This window comes from Leptonotus elevatus, chromosome 16 (genome assembly GCF_054856555.1).
Source record: "Leptonotus elevatus isolate MCC_2025b chromosome 16, RoL_Lele_1.0, whole genome shotgun sequence".
NCBI lineage: Eukaryota > Metazoa > Chordata > Actinopteri > Syngnathiformes > Syngnathidae > Leptonotus > Leptonotus elevatus.
Window position 1 is genome coordinate 15,466,949 of NC_141254.1, and position 17,001 is coordinate 15,483,949.

At 37.9% G+C, this 17,001-nt stretch overlaps 2 protein-coding genes across 3 annotated transcripts; one reads left to right on the top strand and one right to left on the bottom strand.

The window, feature by feature from the left end:
* The first annotated feature begins 559 nt into the window (after nucleotides 1-559).
* On the top strand, nucleotides 560-4,957 carry rraga (Ras-related GTP binding A). Of its 2 annotated transcripts, none has more exons than XM_086057876.1 (10): nucleotides 560-649; nucleotides 1,021-1,135; nucleotides 1,379-1,478; nucleotides 1,570-1,636; nucleotides 1,710-1,932; nucleotides 2,277-2,372; nucleotides 2,472-2,594; nucleotides 2,705-2,796; nucleotides 3,260-3,375; nucleotides 4,426-4,957. In XM_086057876.1, exons 2-10 carry the CDS (start codon nucleotides 1,109-1,111, stop codon nucleotides 4,527-4,529), a joined length of 948 nt encoding a protein of 315 aa, XP_085914002.1. In that variant the 5' UTR covers nucleotides 560-649; nucleotides 1,021-1,108; the 3' UTR covers nucleotides 4,530-4,957. The 2 variants fall into 2 exon arrangements, with proteins under 2 accessions (XP_085914002.1, XP_085914001.1); XM_086057875.1 differs by having other exon boundaries at nucleotides 570-733.
* A 3,266-nt stretch (nucleotides 4,958-8,223) lies between these two features.
* On the bottom strand, nucleotides 8,224-15,294 carry LOC147160938 (cyclic nucleotide-gated cation channel-like). The gene is made up of 7 exons (XM_086098537.1): nucleotides 15,147-15,294; nucleotides 13,542-13,653; nucleotides 12,677-12,787; nucleotides 11,218-11,394; nucleotides 10,897-11,004; nucleotides 10,708-10,814; nucleotides 8,224-9,844 (listed from the first exon to the last, which is right to left on the bottom strand). Exons 2-7 carry the CDS (start codon nucleotides 13,646-13,648, stop codon nucleotides 8,379-8,381), a joined length of 2,076 nt encoding a protein of 691 aa, XP_085954663.1. The 5' UTR covers nucleotides 13,649-13,653; nucleotides 15,147-15,294; the 3' UTR covers nucleotides 8,224-8,378.
* Between the last annotated feature and the right edge of the window lie 1,707 nt (nucleotides 15,295-17,001).

Consider the following 17,001-nt stretch of genomic DNA (forward strand, 5'->3'; position numbering starts at 1 on the left):
AATTAATCAATTCATTGCCATGTGAAACTTATTGTTACACTGTAATTATATTACTTTGAGCCATATTTTTCTGTAGTGCTTCTTCTCATAAGGGTCGAGGGTGAGCTCAGCTGGAGTATATCCCAGGTAACTTTCAGTGTGAATTGAGATCCATAGGGCACATACAAACAGCCATTTATAATCGTGTTTGTTATTTACAACAATTTGTCGCCGTACATCACAGGACACAAAACACGTTGAGTTTTTACAATCTTATTTTCTACATTTGAAAACTAAAAATATTAAATATCTCGTAACATTCAGTTTTATTTTAGAATAAATTTGTGTGCTATCTTAACATTTGTACTTTATTACGTCGGGCAAAAAAAAAAAACGGTTCCAGATTACCCATGAAGACAGGCAGTATAGAAAATAGATGGTTGACCCCGCAAATTTTAACCTTCATTGGTAATTAGCATAGCATACAAATAATACAATACAAACATTTGGACGCGCCCTTTCAGGAAAATAAAACAATTGTTACGTAACGGAAATGACGTGTCTTTTTCTGTGTGTGTCTGTCAGCCACAACTGGTGCATACGTCACGTCATGTGACTGGAGCGTAAACAGGAAGCAGCTGATCTCAACTTGTCTCGCTGATCCCATCAAGTAATGTACACAACTGGGTTCTTTAACGCCAATAACTTATGTCTACTCTCGGTTGAACACAAGTAAACTTTCTCTCCACTTTTGGTAAGCTACTCTTATTGTAGTTACATTTTCCTTAGCTAGCGGCTAAGCTACATGGCATAAATCTGTACCGTATGTCTGGCTAGCTGATTTAGCTTTAGCTCAGATATTGTTACGGGACGGAAAGTAGACTCGGATGAAGTTAGATAATAATTTAGAACTTCTAATTTCACCTCGTTAGTGTTAGTTTTATCGGTGGGTTTTTTTAGCTTCTTGTCGCATTTGCTGAAGTGGCTCCACTGAAAGTGAACACGTAAGTGTAAATATGTGTGGCAATTTGTGCGCCTCAGCTGAGAAGGCGAGGAAGGGGAGAGCTGCGCACGTGAAGTCATCTGATCCGCAGCTCGTCGCAAACTTCCATCGTGTCCTCGGAAGGGGATGTCCAGTTCAGCCATGAAGAAAAAGGTTGGTCGTTCTAAACACAACGGTATTTGAGTTTTGAGTGACATTATTGTGGTTACGGTGGTGTGCATAGAACTGTACTGCAGCATACCGTGAGTCGTGTGTAATATTTTGGTTCCTTTATATTAGTTACATGAAATTAACGGGTGGTCAGAATGATGCGTTTGGCAGTGTCCCGTCAATTATCTGCCAACATTGTAATTTACTGGTTACATTTCAGTGATCTGTCAAACACGTCTTTTTCAGGTGTTATTGATGGGTAAAAGTGGGTCGGGAAAGACCAGTATGAGATCAATCATATTTGCAAATTACATAGCTCGAGACACGCGTCGCCTTGGAGCAACAAGTAAGAACGTTCAAAAGAGTCGACTGCTTTCATATTCTGTCCGCTTCTTTAATCCTTTTTTTTTTTTTTTTACTTATTTTGTGAACTGCAGTTGATGTGGAACACTCCCACGTGCGATTTCTTGGCAATCTTGTTCTAAACCTTTGGGATTGCGGAGGGTAAAGTAGATTTGTTATTTGCCAGCTGCTGATTGATCAGCTGCGGAAAGACAAACCACATTTCTTCCCTCAGACAAGACACTTTCATGGAGAATTACTTCACCAGCCAGAGGGACAACATCTTCAGGAATGTGGAAGTGCTTATTTATGTTTTCGACGTGGAGAGCCGCGAGCTGGAGAAAGACATGCATTACTACCAATCGTGTCTGGAAGCCATTTTGCAGAACTCCCCCGACGCTAAAGTTTTCTGCCTCGTGCATAAAATGGATCTGGTGCAGGAGGACCAGAGAGACTTGGTAAGGTGGATGTTAATCATAGTAGGGATATGCAAGAACACAGATCGATGCTAATAAAATAATTTTGGTTGTTTTTAAATTTCATTTTGACTTTTGTTTTTCAAATTTATGTAGTTTTAATGATTTTTTTTAATGAGTGTGTTTGTTAATATTCATTTTAGATTCACTTGTTTTAGTATTAGATAAAAACAATTAATACAGGTCACAATAAGGAATGTGTAGTAAAATCTCAACAACAAAAACCCTCGATTTTATTTTGTTTATACAAATATTTTTTAAATTTTAGTTAAATTATTTTGTTAACTATAATAACTTTGCTATTTGTGCGTCTGCGTCCTTGACAGATCTTTAAGGAGCGTGAGGAGGACTTAAAGAGATTGTCCCGACCTTTAGCTTGCACATGCTTCAGGACGTCCATCTGGGATGAAACCCTGTACAAGGTTTGCCCACACGACCGTTCGTGAGAGTTCTTTTCAAGTTATACAAGCAATTCCAAGTGATGCTAGCGCTAACTAACGGTTCTATCTGAATTCCCGCAGGCGTGGTCCAGCATTGTGTACCAGCTTATTCCAAACGTGCAGCAACTTGAGACGAACCTGAGGAATTTTGCACAGATTATCGAGGCAGATGAAGTCCTGCTCTTTGAGAGAGCCACTTTTCTGGTCAGAGCAATTTATGTAACACTTAACAGCATCTGTGCGTAATGTAACCTCCATAGCTAACTAAACGTATCTTCGGGACTATTTTTTTTTGCACAATGCTTTCAATGCAGGTGATCTCCCACTACCAGTGCAAAGAGCAGCGGGATGCTCACCGCTTTGAGAAGATCAGTAACATTATCAAACAGTTCAAACTCAGCTGTAGGTAAGTGCAAATAATATATATTAACTATTATTTTTATTACATTTTAATATTTTTAGTTTTATTATTAACAAATAAATTATTATATTGGACACAAATACATTCTAATAAGCCAATTTGAGAAATCTAAATTAATGCACCAAATTTAGCAGAAGTTTTAATCATTTATATCAGCCCACCACCAAACTTTTAATTGTGGCGCTAGTTTTTGTTAGCATGCATTACTGCCACTCCCAGAACTGGAGTAGAACTGTATCACATCAGTTTTTTTATTTATTTATTTCTCCCCAATCAGAAACATCAAGGTTTAAATCAGCGTTCGTTAGACTGACATCCTATTTATTTATTTGAATATTTATTATTTATTTATTTATTTCAGCAAACTGGTCAAGGTTTAAATCAGCGTTCGTTAGACTGACATCCTATTTATTTATTTGTATATTTATTATTTATTTATTTATTTCAGCAAACTGGCAGCCTCTTTCCAGAGCATGGAAGTGAGGAACTCCAACTTTGCGGCCTTCATCGATGTCTTCACCTCCAACACATACGTCATGGTCATCATGTCAGACCCGTCTATTCGTAAGTAGTGACTGGATCATACAATGGAGCCTCCACAGTCATACACGCACAGAAATAATATGATGATCAACCAAAATGTTTAAAATCGGTAAACATTTAAAGGGCTAAACCGTCCTAAATGTTTAGATTTTTTTGAGTAGTGTAGTATATATTTTTATTGAATTGGTGGTAACTTTGATTTTGATGGCATTTTGAAGTCTTTTATGAATATCAGTATAATTATTGAAAATATATATAAATTAGCTGAGCTTTTAATGTGTTTCCAGGGAAAGTTTTGTAGTATTGTTAATGTAGTATCATTATAAAATATCTGGTTTTAATGCATTTTTGAGTATTTTACATTATTATTGTTGAGATTTTCTGAATTTTATATTAAAGTATAAATATTTTTTCCGTAATTATTAAAATATATATTTAAATGCTTTTGCTTTTAAGGCTTTTTTTGCCTTTATATTATTATTATTATTATTATTGTTACTATTATATTTTATAAGTAGTGGTGTAAATATCTTGTCTTTTATATTATTATTGTCTTATTCTCTCTAACAAAAAATATATATAGTTGCAAAATTACTGTGATGTTATTCTGAGAAGTGGTTTAATTAAAAAAAATATATTCAAGTATAATTTATAATACTCAAATATAATTAAATAAATAATATATACATATATATATATTATTTTAAGGCATTCTCAATTCTGTTATAGTTATGAGGAATGTTGTAGAGAATGATTAAAAAAAACAACAACTAGTCAACATTAAAAGAAGTGTGATGATGATAACCACAGATCTTTAACATAGGAACGCTAGTGGCTGCTCAGTATGGGCCATGCCATTAATGACATATATGAATGAATTTTATCAAGGGAGTTGATAATATAAACTATCCTTAATCCAGCATTACCTATAAAATGTCACTAAGTGACAGTATTGCTCTGTCAACAACATCCTGTTCTCGATCCGGTGTTGTGACTTCGGACGTTCCGCTTATCACTTTTGTTGCGGTCAGTCAAATAAATGGACCCCTCAATTGTCTTGATTTTCCACAGCCTCTGCGGCCACCCTCATCAATATCCGTAATGCTAGGAAACACTTTGAGAAGTTGGAACGAGTGGACGGACCCAAGCACAGCCTTCACATGAGAATGCGCTAGCCGCCATGTTTGTTTGTTTGTTTGTTTGTTCGTCCTAGCGGACCATTTCAGCCAATCAGCTGCCAGATGTCTGCGCAGTTCCTTTTCAAAACACAAGGAGCTCTGCACTCACTTTATCCTCACGTTCAATCACAATTAATATGAGGATTTTGTTTCCTGGTCATCTTAAGTATCTTGGGCAGCGCCATTTTTGTTTTGTTCCCCCCCATCTTGTCAATTGTCCTCCTGTGACCTATTAAAGAATGAAACCATGTTTACTCTGATGGGGGATATTATGAACCTCGCTGTTGTATACTGAAGACCCCAGTTATCAGGGGGATCTCGTTTTTTTTTTCGTTCTCTCCCAAGTATGAAATGCAACAGCTACTGCTCCAATATATGTGTGCAGTCCTTTGAAAATACAAGCAATATAGTTTTATTCAGAAAGACCAAGTGTGTGTGTTTGATTTGATCTCGAGCACAAAACTTTGCCCATGTGACATGGTCCACAAAAAAATGTTTTAGGTTGCCACAAAAACCTAATTTGTTGTCATTTGTTTGGGTGGAAATTTCCAGTTAGTTTTCATGAAACAAACTTACGAATTAGATGCGACCTGAACACATTTGTCGTCGTGGAAGTGTTCAAGATGGTAAAAATAAACGACACTGCACACATGCCTGCACCAGTTGTCCTGTATATGCCATATGGCCACTAACGGTTAATGCGTGTGCGTGAAGAGACCAAGAGCACCTGTTTATAAAGTGTTCACAGATGCATGTACCGCAACAAGCAACTTTTTTGTGAATGGAGCACAATAACAGCTGCATGCTATTCCGCATTTCCTTTCCAGCATTTAATGCAGTAACAATTTGGCAGATTGAATGCAATCTGTCATGAGGAATATTCATCGCCCGCAATGTGGGTTATGTTAGCTTGCTGTTGAAATTACCAACCATTATTTTATTAATATTACAGTGGAGGGGGAAAAAAAGGATTTGGCCAAAATCCAATAGGAAGTCGATGGGAAGCTGGCCAAACACTTTTTTTGCCCCACTTTATTATTATTTTTAATGATCTTTTCTACTTTTTTGGAAATACCTTTACCGACTTCTATTTTGAATGGAGAGGGTGCAATCATATTATTTGAGTTGTTTTGGTTTTACTTCTCTCCCAAAAAGTTTTGACATGGTCCTACTCTCATTTGTGTGTACCACAAAAACCTGGCAGGGGTGTGTAGACTTTTTACATCATAGCAAGGCGGGCCTCCGGAGTGCAGGGAACGCGCACTAAATTACCTCTCGAATGCTGCCGACTGTTGCATTGTTGCAGCTGCGCTTATCGCCGCCACTTGTAAGGCTGACTGGCATCCAGGAATGCCAAGGCTGAGCCCAATGGAAATTCCCCAGTCGTTTTGTTCACCCGGGGACACTCTGACTACAACAACAAAACGCCTTGTGAGCGGAAAAAACCCCCACATTGTTTTATTAACCCTCCACCTTGAAATTTCCTAACATTTTTTAAACCCCTTCTGATGCAGTGATTTAAACTCGTACTCAATTATCAGTCGATTTATTTATTTTTGCTTTAATGTATGTATTACAGCTATAAAAACAGAAGGCGGGACTTGTAGCTTTGCACAGCCAATCAGCATTTAAGACAACTTGTACAAATATTTGAGCTTACATAATAAATAAACATAATTTTTGACTCACAAAGGTCTCACAGGACAAAAAATATTTTTGAATTAGTGAAGCTTTTTGCTAAATGAGATAATATCCTTTATGTGTGGGAGATTTATTATATTTTATTTTTTGGTGCATGTGAATGTTGAAAAGTGGAAAGTTTTTGGGTGTAATATTTTGGCATGATGTTTTTTGTCGTGTGAGAGGTAGTTTTTGGTTTGAGAACTGGGTGTGTGTTTTTTTTTTATGTGAGGGAGGGGGAGAGAGACTTTGTAATGTGAGGTTTTGTTGTGTTTTTGTGTGTCAGAGACTCAGAGGTAGTTTTTGGTTGTGAGAGATTTTTTTGGGGGTATGTCCCAGATTTTTTTAGTGTGTGAGAGAGGTATATACATTTTTAAAGGGATACTTGACAGCCATTTTTAGCAGTAAAAAGTTAAGATTTTGTCCAGAACGAATTTGATAACTTCATTATTTTTTCATGTACAATTATTAACTTTTACAACAAAAATTTCCATTTGCTGTCGACTGAAGATGACATCACCTGTGCTGAGGAAGTAGGTAACGACCAATCATGGCTCACCTGTTTTCTGGGTTTGGTTAGCAAACTGAGCCGTGATTGGTCGTTACCTACTTCCTCAGTATAGGTGATGTCATCTTCAGTCGACAGCAAGTGAAATTTTTTTATTTAAAAGGTATTAATTGTACATGAAAATAAATTAATTCTGGACAAAAATATGAACTTTTTGCTGCTGAAAATGGCTCAATGAGTCTTTTTTTTGTGTGTGTATGAGGTGTTTTATAGTGTGTGAGAGGTTGCTTTTACTTTGTGAGAGATTTTTTGGGTGATGTGTTGTGTTTGCACCAAACATACCCTTGGAAATTATGGCCAAAAAGTTCAACCCATAACAAAATCTCCTTAACATGGGAACATATGAGAGCACGTTTCAGACTGGAAAAACACTTCTACTATTTATTTTGTATTATTGTTATTTATTAATAGGTCAATTTGACCTGTTACATACCAAGTGGGTTTATGTGGCCATCTTAAATATTACCACGAGTTGTAGAGCAAGAAATGTTAAAAAAATAAAATAATTAGCAGGTTGAACCCTGGCTTTATGGCATCTGTGTTGTAGATTTGACCTTAGTTAATTGTGTTTGTCAACTCCACAAGTCACCTTTCAGAATCTCTCCTTGGACTTTGTTCCCAGGAGGGCGGCAAGAGATGAGGTGTTCAGGGCCACAGCGCCACAGCGCCACTTGTCTTGATCAAAAGCCCTCTGCTGACGCAACCCAACATGTGGTGTTTACATACAATGCTGACAACTTTGCATACCGCTTCATGATAAAGAATGCTGTGTTCTTTTGGGACTTTGAATGATTTAGTAGAGTTTTTTTTGTTTGTTTTTTAATCCAAAGATTTGTCATATTTATGTTTTGTTTTTTAATGGACAGGTATATGCGTATATTTTGGGATTAATTATCCCTTTGGAATGCTTACATTAACTCATTCACTGCCATTGACGGCTATAGACGTCAAAAATTCATTTGAACTATTTCTATTAGTTTAACATTTTTTTTCACACTTTTCTTAACAAGAGTATGAAAACCTAGCAGAAAAATATTGTACATTTAGAACAGATGTAAAATTTGTGATTAATTGTGAGTCAACTATTGAAGTCATGCAATTAATTACAATTAAAAAAATTAATCGCCTGACGCGATTTAAAAAAAGAAAAGCTTATTAAAAATTTGAGGCGGCAGGCGATAACATTTTTTAAATGTAATTTAAATAGACGTTTTAAGCCGTCAATGGCAGTGAATGAATAAAAATTGAAAAAAGATAAAACATTTGAGGCATCAGGCGATTAAAGTTTTTAATTGTAATTAATCGCATAACTTCACTAGTTAACTCGCGATTAATCACAAATTTCATATCTGTTCTAAATGTACAATTAAAAAAATTATAGGTTTTCATACTCTTGTTAACAAAAGTGGAAAAAAATGTTAAACTAATAGAAATAGTTCAAATACATTTTTGACGTCTATAGCCGTCAATGGCAGTGAATGAGTTAATTTGACTACATACAATTATCAAAAATATATGATAACACAAATGAAAATGTCAGTGTCAATTTGATCCATAACGTAAGAGGAAAGCAACCCGTAAATGAGGGTGCTGCTAATTCAAGGCACCAGAGTATTCCCAATAGGAGCGTCATCCGCGCGGCTGGAGGTTCGAGCTTGAGCGTCATTGTCCGTCGCCTCCGAATCCCCGACGACGTCATGGCTCGCATCGGCTCCGCAGTCCGTTTGATTCGCCCGCCGCTCCAGCAGCGTGATGCGTTGCTTCAGCCTCTGCTGAGTGTGCGCGTACTCGCAGAGAAGCCGCGAGAAGCGAGTATGGAGGCCGTCGAGGGACGACTCCAGCCTCTCCACCTTCTCTTCCGTGTCTTCCCTCTGCAGGCCGCCGCTCTCGGCGTTGTGCTCCAGCATCCCCTCCTTGATCAGGATCTCGCGGCCCCGCTCCTCCAGGACCGTCCTAGCGTCCGGATACTCTGTCACGGCCTCCATCAAGTCGTCCTTGGAGAGGCAGAACAGGTCCGAGTATCCCAGACTGCGGATGTTGGCGGTCCGACGGTTTCCCATTTTGCTCCCTTTAATATTCAAAATGCTGATTTCTCCAAAGCAGCTGCCGGCGACGAGGAGGGCGTATTGCGTCACCCCGTCGTCTCCCACCACAGCCAGTTTCCCCTCTTTGATGATATACATCTCCTTCCCAATGTCACCTTTCCTGCAGATGTAGTCTCCAGGACTGAAGACCTGCGGCCGCAGTTTGAGCACCAGCTCCACCAGCAGTCCCGCCTCGCAGTCTTGAAAGATGCGAACTTTCTTCAAAGTCTCCAAGTGGACATTGATGGCGATCTCGGCTCGCAGTTTGTTGGGCAGGTTCTTGAGCACCTCCTGCTCGTCCACGGCTTTCTTGTTGGTCCAGAGGTAGTCGAACCACTTGATGACGCGCGTCTCCAGTTCCCTGCCGACTTTGCGGAAGTGCATGTAATGTTTGATGGCGTCGATCCGAGCCTGGAACTCGGCACGGGTGGCGTTCATGTTGGCTATCATGGAGCCGACGTTTCCCACGATCGTGGCGAAGATCAGGACGCCGACGAGGAAATCGAAAACCACAAAAAGATACTCTTCGTCTCGCACCGGTGCAGGCATCTCTCCAATTGTGGTGAGGGTGAGAGTGGACCAATACAGGCAGTAGACGTAACTTCGAGTTAGGGAGGAATACTCCGGTTTGGAGATGTTTGGGAACACCCAAGTGTCCGAACCCAAGCCTAAAGACTTGGATATGGCGTAGTAGATGCAGGCATTCCAGTGAATGATGACCAGGATGTAGAGCACCAAGTTGCAGATGCGGAAGATGTTGGGATAGTTGGTGCGCGTCTCGGTGCGGTCGAAGAACTCGAACATCCGCGGGAAGCGCAGCAGGCGGTTGAACCTCAGCTGCGGCGTGTGGATGCCGGTGGAGAAGTAGGCCAGGTCGGTGGGCAGGATAGACGCCACGTCCAGCTTGAATTGTAACGTGCGGACGTAGCTGTCCTTCAGCTTCGTGTGGTCCTTCACCAGGAGGCCTTGCTCCAGGAAGCCTGGAAGCAAATGTTAGATTAGGCCTCTCCAGGTCCAGAAAGTTAAAAAAATAAATAATAATAACTTTAGCCACAGGTGCATCTACTCCATTGGCAGGTAAGAACTCAGCTATAGAACGTTTTTTTTTTTAAAAATGAAATCTTGAAAATTACCATAAAATGCACAAAAAACTACTCACAAAAAACTGTCAGAAATGTTATATTAAAAAAAATACTATAAAATGTCTAAAAACAAAAAGAAGAAATCCCGCGAATTACCATAAATTGTCAAAAAAATTTGCCCCCCCCCCAAATCAGAAAATTGATTAAACAAAATGCAGAAAAGAACATGTTCAAAAAGTAACCATAAAAAAATCCAGAAACAAAAGAAGAAGTTCCAAAAATGACCATAAAGTGTCCACAAAATTGCCAAAAGTTGCTAGCAAAAAAGGCAGGGGGGGAAAAAAAGAAAATAAATAGCCTTAAAATGTTCAAAAAAGAAGAAGTAAGGCAGAAATATGTCCATAAAATCGCCCCCCAAAAAATCACAAATTTGACAGAAAGGCAGAAATGTGTATAAATGTATAATAAAAAAAAACCTAACCCTTATTTTGGAGAGGGCGGGCCTTCTTCCGCATTCGACTAAAGGTCAATCTTTTTGACATCCATTAAATAGTTGAACTGACAATGCACAGTCTTGTGTTGCGCATTAAAGACGGATGGAGTTTACCCCAGCAACTTTTTCACAAACAAAGCACAAATTCCATGTTGCGGAAATGTGTCTGGTGAACAACGTCGGTTACACAAACAAACAACCCGCTCACATTCGCACCTAATGCAGCACTTGATCTTCAGGACTGACATTGCATTTAAAAACACGTCACCTGTGCGAAGCCGAACACAAGTGTCCATGACGTACACCGTGTCGGCCAGATAATCCAGCACCAGCCAGCAGATGTAATAGGCAACCTGCAATCGATCAAAACATGCCCTGTGGATCCAAATAGAAAAAGATTCATTGCGGTACAAGCATCCTCTGTTTTCATCCCTAAATATGTCTCGTCTGTCATTACCTCGCCACAACAAGGAACCAGTTGTAGAGCACCGCTGCAGCGATGACGAATAACCAGCGGTAGTAGGCGTCGTCAGACGGGGACACCACAAAAACTTCCCATTTTTTCCTAAAGGCAAATTCAATTTTATTGTCCACAGAAAGTGTCAATGGATGGCTGTGCTAAGATGAGTTAGCTTTTGTTAGCCTAGCTAACAAAACTCACAGTGGCGCGTGTGTCCTGGCTGGATCCGATACAACAATGTGTTGACAAGATTTTTCAATAATATGATATGAATGATGTATTATTAAAGCTGACTTGTGGCAAGAGGCCGAGTGATACCTGAGGATCCCTTTGGCGTCATTTCCATTGGCATCCGTTTGCGCGTTGCTTGCGCGGCTGGGGGCGTTTCGCAGCTCCGGGCCTCTGAAGCGCTCCAGGAAGGAGTCGGGTCTCTCCTGCTCCTGGATCAAGCTCCTGTGAGCCCATTCCCGCAGTCTCACCACCAGGCTCACCAGTCTGACATGCAGCAGTAGTGTCAATTAGGGCTGGGAATCTTTGACTGTCTCACGATTCCATTGGATTCCGATTTTTGGGTCTGCGATTCGATTCAGAACGATTTTAGATGAAAAATGATTTGATTGACAATGATTTATGCTTTAATTGATAAGATATGCAAAGAATTGTCATGATCTACTCCCGTCTGACTCGCTAATGGTAATTAGCGCGCTACCCGTGGCACTTTTATCACTCAAAAGAATGACTATTCATACAAAACGCTTCAGGAATGTATACAGAGAAGCATCTTAACATCCTACACTGCAAAAAAACACAACTTTTATTGGAATAACTTGATCATGACTTTTTGCTTCTATGTGGCTACAACTTAACAGTGTATCAGAACGAGCTATATCCACACCGCCCCTAAGTGGCCAAATTGTGTACAACATGAACAGTGCTCCCGATAAAGGCACACACAAGGGCAAGACAGTATAAAATAATTGAAATAAAATAGATTTGGGGATATTTAAAATCGATTCTGAATCATACTAAATGAGAATTGCGATTCTTATGAGAATAGATTTTTTTTGCACACCCCTATAAAATATACACTTATAAAACTTTTTTACGTCTTAACATGGCTGTTACATGTTTTGTTTTTTATATATATGTAATTTACGGTATATTTCCATTTTTAATCGCATTGTTTACAATTAAATTAGACTTAATGAACCAATCACGTAATCAAATTAATTAAAAAACAATCTATATGTTGTTGTTTTTTGCACTAATATATTTAATATACATGAAATTAATCAACCAATTAATGAATAGCAATAGAAATAATCCTAAACATATCTGTAAGTGGTTTATTTTAAAAAAAAAATACTATTTACAACAAATCAATTGCCCAATTGTAAAATGTTTTCATTTAATTAATTAAAATAAATCCATTGACCAAATATTTAATACGATGAATAAATTTAAAAAATCATGACAAGCAAGTCATATTAACTCATTTACTGCCATATTTTTTTTTTTAAGTTTATTAAAAATTCAAGGCAAGAGGCAATTAAAATTTTTAATTGTAATTAATCGCATGACTTCACTAGTTAATTCACGATTAATCACAAATTTTACGTCTGTACAATAAAAACAATTCTAGGTTTTCATACTATTGTTAACAAAAGTGGAAAAATGTTAAACTAATAGAAATAGTTCAAATGCATTTTTGACGTTTATAGCCGTCAATGGCAGTGAATGAGTTAAAGAACAGAATGGGCCACTGATGTGCTTTTACCTTGAGACTGCTCCAGTCCTTTCAAAAGAGTTTCTGGAGTTGCCGCCGTGAGGTTCGAGAGCAGCGACCCTTTGGAGCTCCGAGGACGTGTCGTCACAGATGGATGGAACCCTGGAACGTAAGTCGGAAAACGTACAAAATCAAAACTTGACACCGCGACAAACAAATCAAGCGAGTGACTTGCTGTGGCGACTCCTGAGAAGGAAAGGCCAAAGGTCACACTTCGATGCTAAAGATAAGCCAGTTATGAGCTCCTGTGATTTTATTTTTTAACTATACTTTTTAAGGATGTTAGCTTAACTCATTCACTACCATTGATGGCTATAAACGTCAAAAATTCATTTGAACTATTTCTATTCGTTTAACTTTTTTTTTCACTTTTGTTAACAAGAGCATGAAAACCTAGATTTTTGTTGTTGTACATTTAGAACAAATATGAAATTTGTGATTAATCGTGAGTTAACTAGTGAAGTCATGCGATTAATTACAAATAAAAACTTTAATCGCCTGACGCCCCGAAATTTGTTTCTTGTTTTTTTTAATTCATTCACTGCCATTGACGGCTATAAACGTCCAAATTTCATTTTAACTATTTCTATTTAACCTTTTTTCTCCCATTTTTGTTAACAAGGGTATGAAAACCTAGATTTTTTTTATCATACATTTAGAACAGATATGAAATTTGTGATTAATCGTGAGTTAACTAGTGAAGTAATGCGATTAATTATTTAATTTGAATGAATTTATGGCAGTGAATGAGTTAAAAAGGTTTTAAGGCACTCAATATGCCCCCCCCCCCCCCCCATTTTGTCTAAACTAGCCCAAGGTTCAAGAATTCCTTAATACAGTTTTAAAATCTCCTCACCTGCTTAGAATGCTCTCGGCTCTCTCAATCTCCTCGTCCAAGCTCGTCTTGACTGACAGGTTGTGGGGCGACCGATCTCTTTCAGGAGTGTGACCTGTCATCTTCATCCCTGCTGAGGTCCAAATACACACACACACACACACACGTACGCTCAATGAAAGCCTGTCCACGTGATGGCGGGCACGTGTGTTGCTCGTTTTTTCGTCGGTCTGCCGCTCACATCCTTGTGAGGATGAGTGACGGACAAGAAGGGCCCTGTGCAGCCTCCCAAGCTTTGAGAGGTATTTAGATGACTGTTAGCACCGCGTGACTAATTGGAAGATCATTAATGAACACAAAACACACAAGAGGCGTCTTGAAGCTCTGAGAGCTGCTCTCCCGCGGGCTCCGTGTCACTTTGGTAACCGGCGGGCTCTCACCTCTGCTGACTTGCACAGGTGAGATAACAACATTATCTCGTAAGTGTTTGAATGCATGCATTTTGCAACAAGATAAAGAGGAAATAGCGACAGATAAATGATTAAATGCGTCATAATGAAAGCTTACGGGACTACGGTGCATTTATTAGGAATTAATTACATTTTGTTTAGGTAATAATGATGATAATAGCCCATTTGACAAAAAAACAACAACTGTATATTGAATTTGTTTAAAATGACCTATTTTATGCACCTGTGCAAACAAATTAACTCATTTACTGCCAATGAAAAAATTAATTTCAACTATTTCTATTAATTAAACATTTGTTTCCACTTTTGTTAACAAGAATATGAAAACCTAGAATTTTTTTTATTGTTCATTTAGAACAGAACTAAAATTTGTGATTAATCGCGAGTTAACTAGTGATGTCATTAGATTAATTATGATTAAAAACTTTAATCGCCTGACGGCCCAAATTTTTTATAATATTTTCTTTCCTTTTTAAAAAACAAAAATTCATTCACTGACATTAACGGCTATAAACGTCAAAAATTTATTTAAACTATTTCTATTAGCTAAAAAAAAAATCCCACTTTTGTTAACAAGAATATAAAAACCTCCATTTTTTTCATTGTACATTTAGAACAGATATGAAATTTGTGATTAATCGCGAGTTAACTAGTGAAGTCATGCGATAATTACAATTAAAAACTTTAATCACCTGACCAAATTCTTAATAATATTTTCTTTCCTTTTTTTAAATTAAAATTCATTCACTGCCGTTGACGGCTTTAAACGTCAAACATTAATTTTAACTATTTCTATTAGTTTAAGTGTTTTTTCCCACTTTTGTTAACAAGAGTATGAAAACCTAGATTTTTTTTATTGTATATTTAGAACAGATATCAAATTTGTGATTAATCATGAGTTAACTAGTGTAGTCATGCGATTAATTACAATTTAAAAATAAATAAAAAATAACCGCCTCTTGCCCCTAATTTTTAACAATATATTTTTTAATGAATTTATGGCAGTGAATGAATTAACAGAAATAATTTTCTGTAAATTAATAATTATAATAAGTAATTTCTTATATAATCTGCACAAATAACATGCCAAAAACACCATACTGTATACAAAATAAAGACAGCACATAAAAACACTCTCATAGTAATTAATCCCTACCTTTGGTGACTTCGTTAGTCCAATAACATCCCAAAGGGGACCTCACGCAAACACGCTGAGCCAGTCCATCTCTGCTTGCAGAGAGATGAAGTCAAATCAATGTAATCACGTAAACATAACCTTCTCCCGTTTTTAGGAGTGCATCCACTTGACACAGAAGTAGGAAGGTTGGCAGAAGAAGGTGCAGCAGCTGATAAAGGGCGGGGGTAGTTGTGAAAGGTGTAGGGGGAGAGAGAGAGAGAGAGAGAGAGAGAGAGAGAGAGAGAGAGAGAGAGAGAGAGAGAGAGAGAGAGAGAGAGAGAGAGAGAGAGTTTAAATTCGAGAGGGTTTAAATTCAGAGAACGTCTAAATTCAGAGAACGTTTTAGCGGGGACTCATGTCGTCCTTGTATGTAGCTCATTGTTTGTAGCTTATTGTTTGTAGCTCATTGTTTGTAGCTAACGTACAAGTTAAGAAGTGGACAGAAAAACACTGGACTCCTTTAGAAGAACTAACCCTCGCACTGATTCAGGTACGTTGACGCCACATGGGCTCGGATCAAAGCTGTGAATATTTGGTTACTGAACACGTGGACAGGAACATCCGTTTTACTCAGGAAGTGATCAAAGAGAACGCATTGTCGTTTTTTCGTACTGCCAATAATAATATTAAGATCCACTGGACTGGATTGGACCTGCTCTTCACTCGCAAGAGAACACAAGCCTAGGTGTTATCATAAACTTTGAAGACAGAGCAGTGAAGAACCCTCCAACTGACTTTGCAAAATCCACTAGGTGGAAAAAGTGCTAATAAAACCGCACCCGAGGCTAGAAACAGGAGGCAGAATATTGTAGTGGTTTGGCAGAGAAAGAAGGATTCTCATTTTTCGCCAAGCATTAAGGAGGACCACAATAAATAAATAAACAACTAAAAGTGAAAATAAAAACTGATATGAAAAATATAATTCAAAAATTTAAGAGATGTTTTTATTTCCATTTATATATTTTTTTATTAAATGTATTATATTTGTATTATTTTTTTATGTCCGTATTTATTTTTTTAAATTTTGCAGCTTTGGTCCTCTCCATGAAGCATAACTCTCTTAACGCCCTCAGAAAAAAACACCAAAGACAAAATCCTGAGAAGTAAACTCTTACCACGATGTAATTACGACAATTTAGTTTAGGTTCAGCATATATGGTAGAAATGAGGAAAAGGGAGAAAAGCTTGCAGACATTAACAGGAGAAAATTTAAAACAAAACATACAATTTCTCAAGGCAAAGTGTCAATCCAGGCCTCGGGAGGTTCAAGGCGAGCCTAAGCGCAAAACTAGTCCATTATCTAAAAGGAGAACAATAATAATAATTAAAAAAAAAGGGTGGGGGGGGGTGGCACTGGAAGGCAAAGCATCGCAAGTGAAGACAGTTTCATGGTTTTATTTCAATGACGCTTGAACCACAGGAGACGTAATGTAGCTTTCTTATCATTCATCTGAAACAAAACTGAATGCGTGAAGCCCAGAGGATTTCATGTCTGCCTGACACTCAGGCCACTGAACTGTGTACACATTAATCTGTCACCGCTTTACCTTTGTGTAGAGCAATACTATAGTCCATAGATAACTTGAAAATATATAGTGTCACCTAAAATCAAACATACACTAAAACCACTTTGAAATCACTTGTCTTTGGTCAGAGAGAAAAAAAAAAAAAAGAAGTATCACCCCCCGAGGGCTATAACGATAAACAGGTAAGATAAAAAAAAAAAAGAGGAAGTAGCAATAAAAAGAACTGGAAGCTGTGCTGAGGTGTTGATCATAAAAGTAACTGCCACTGAGAAAAAAATAGCAATAAAGAAGGAACTTGTAATGTTTGT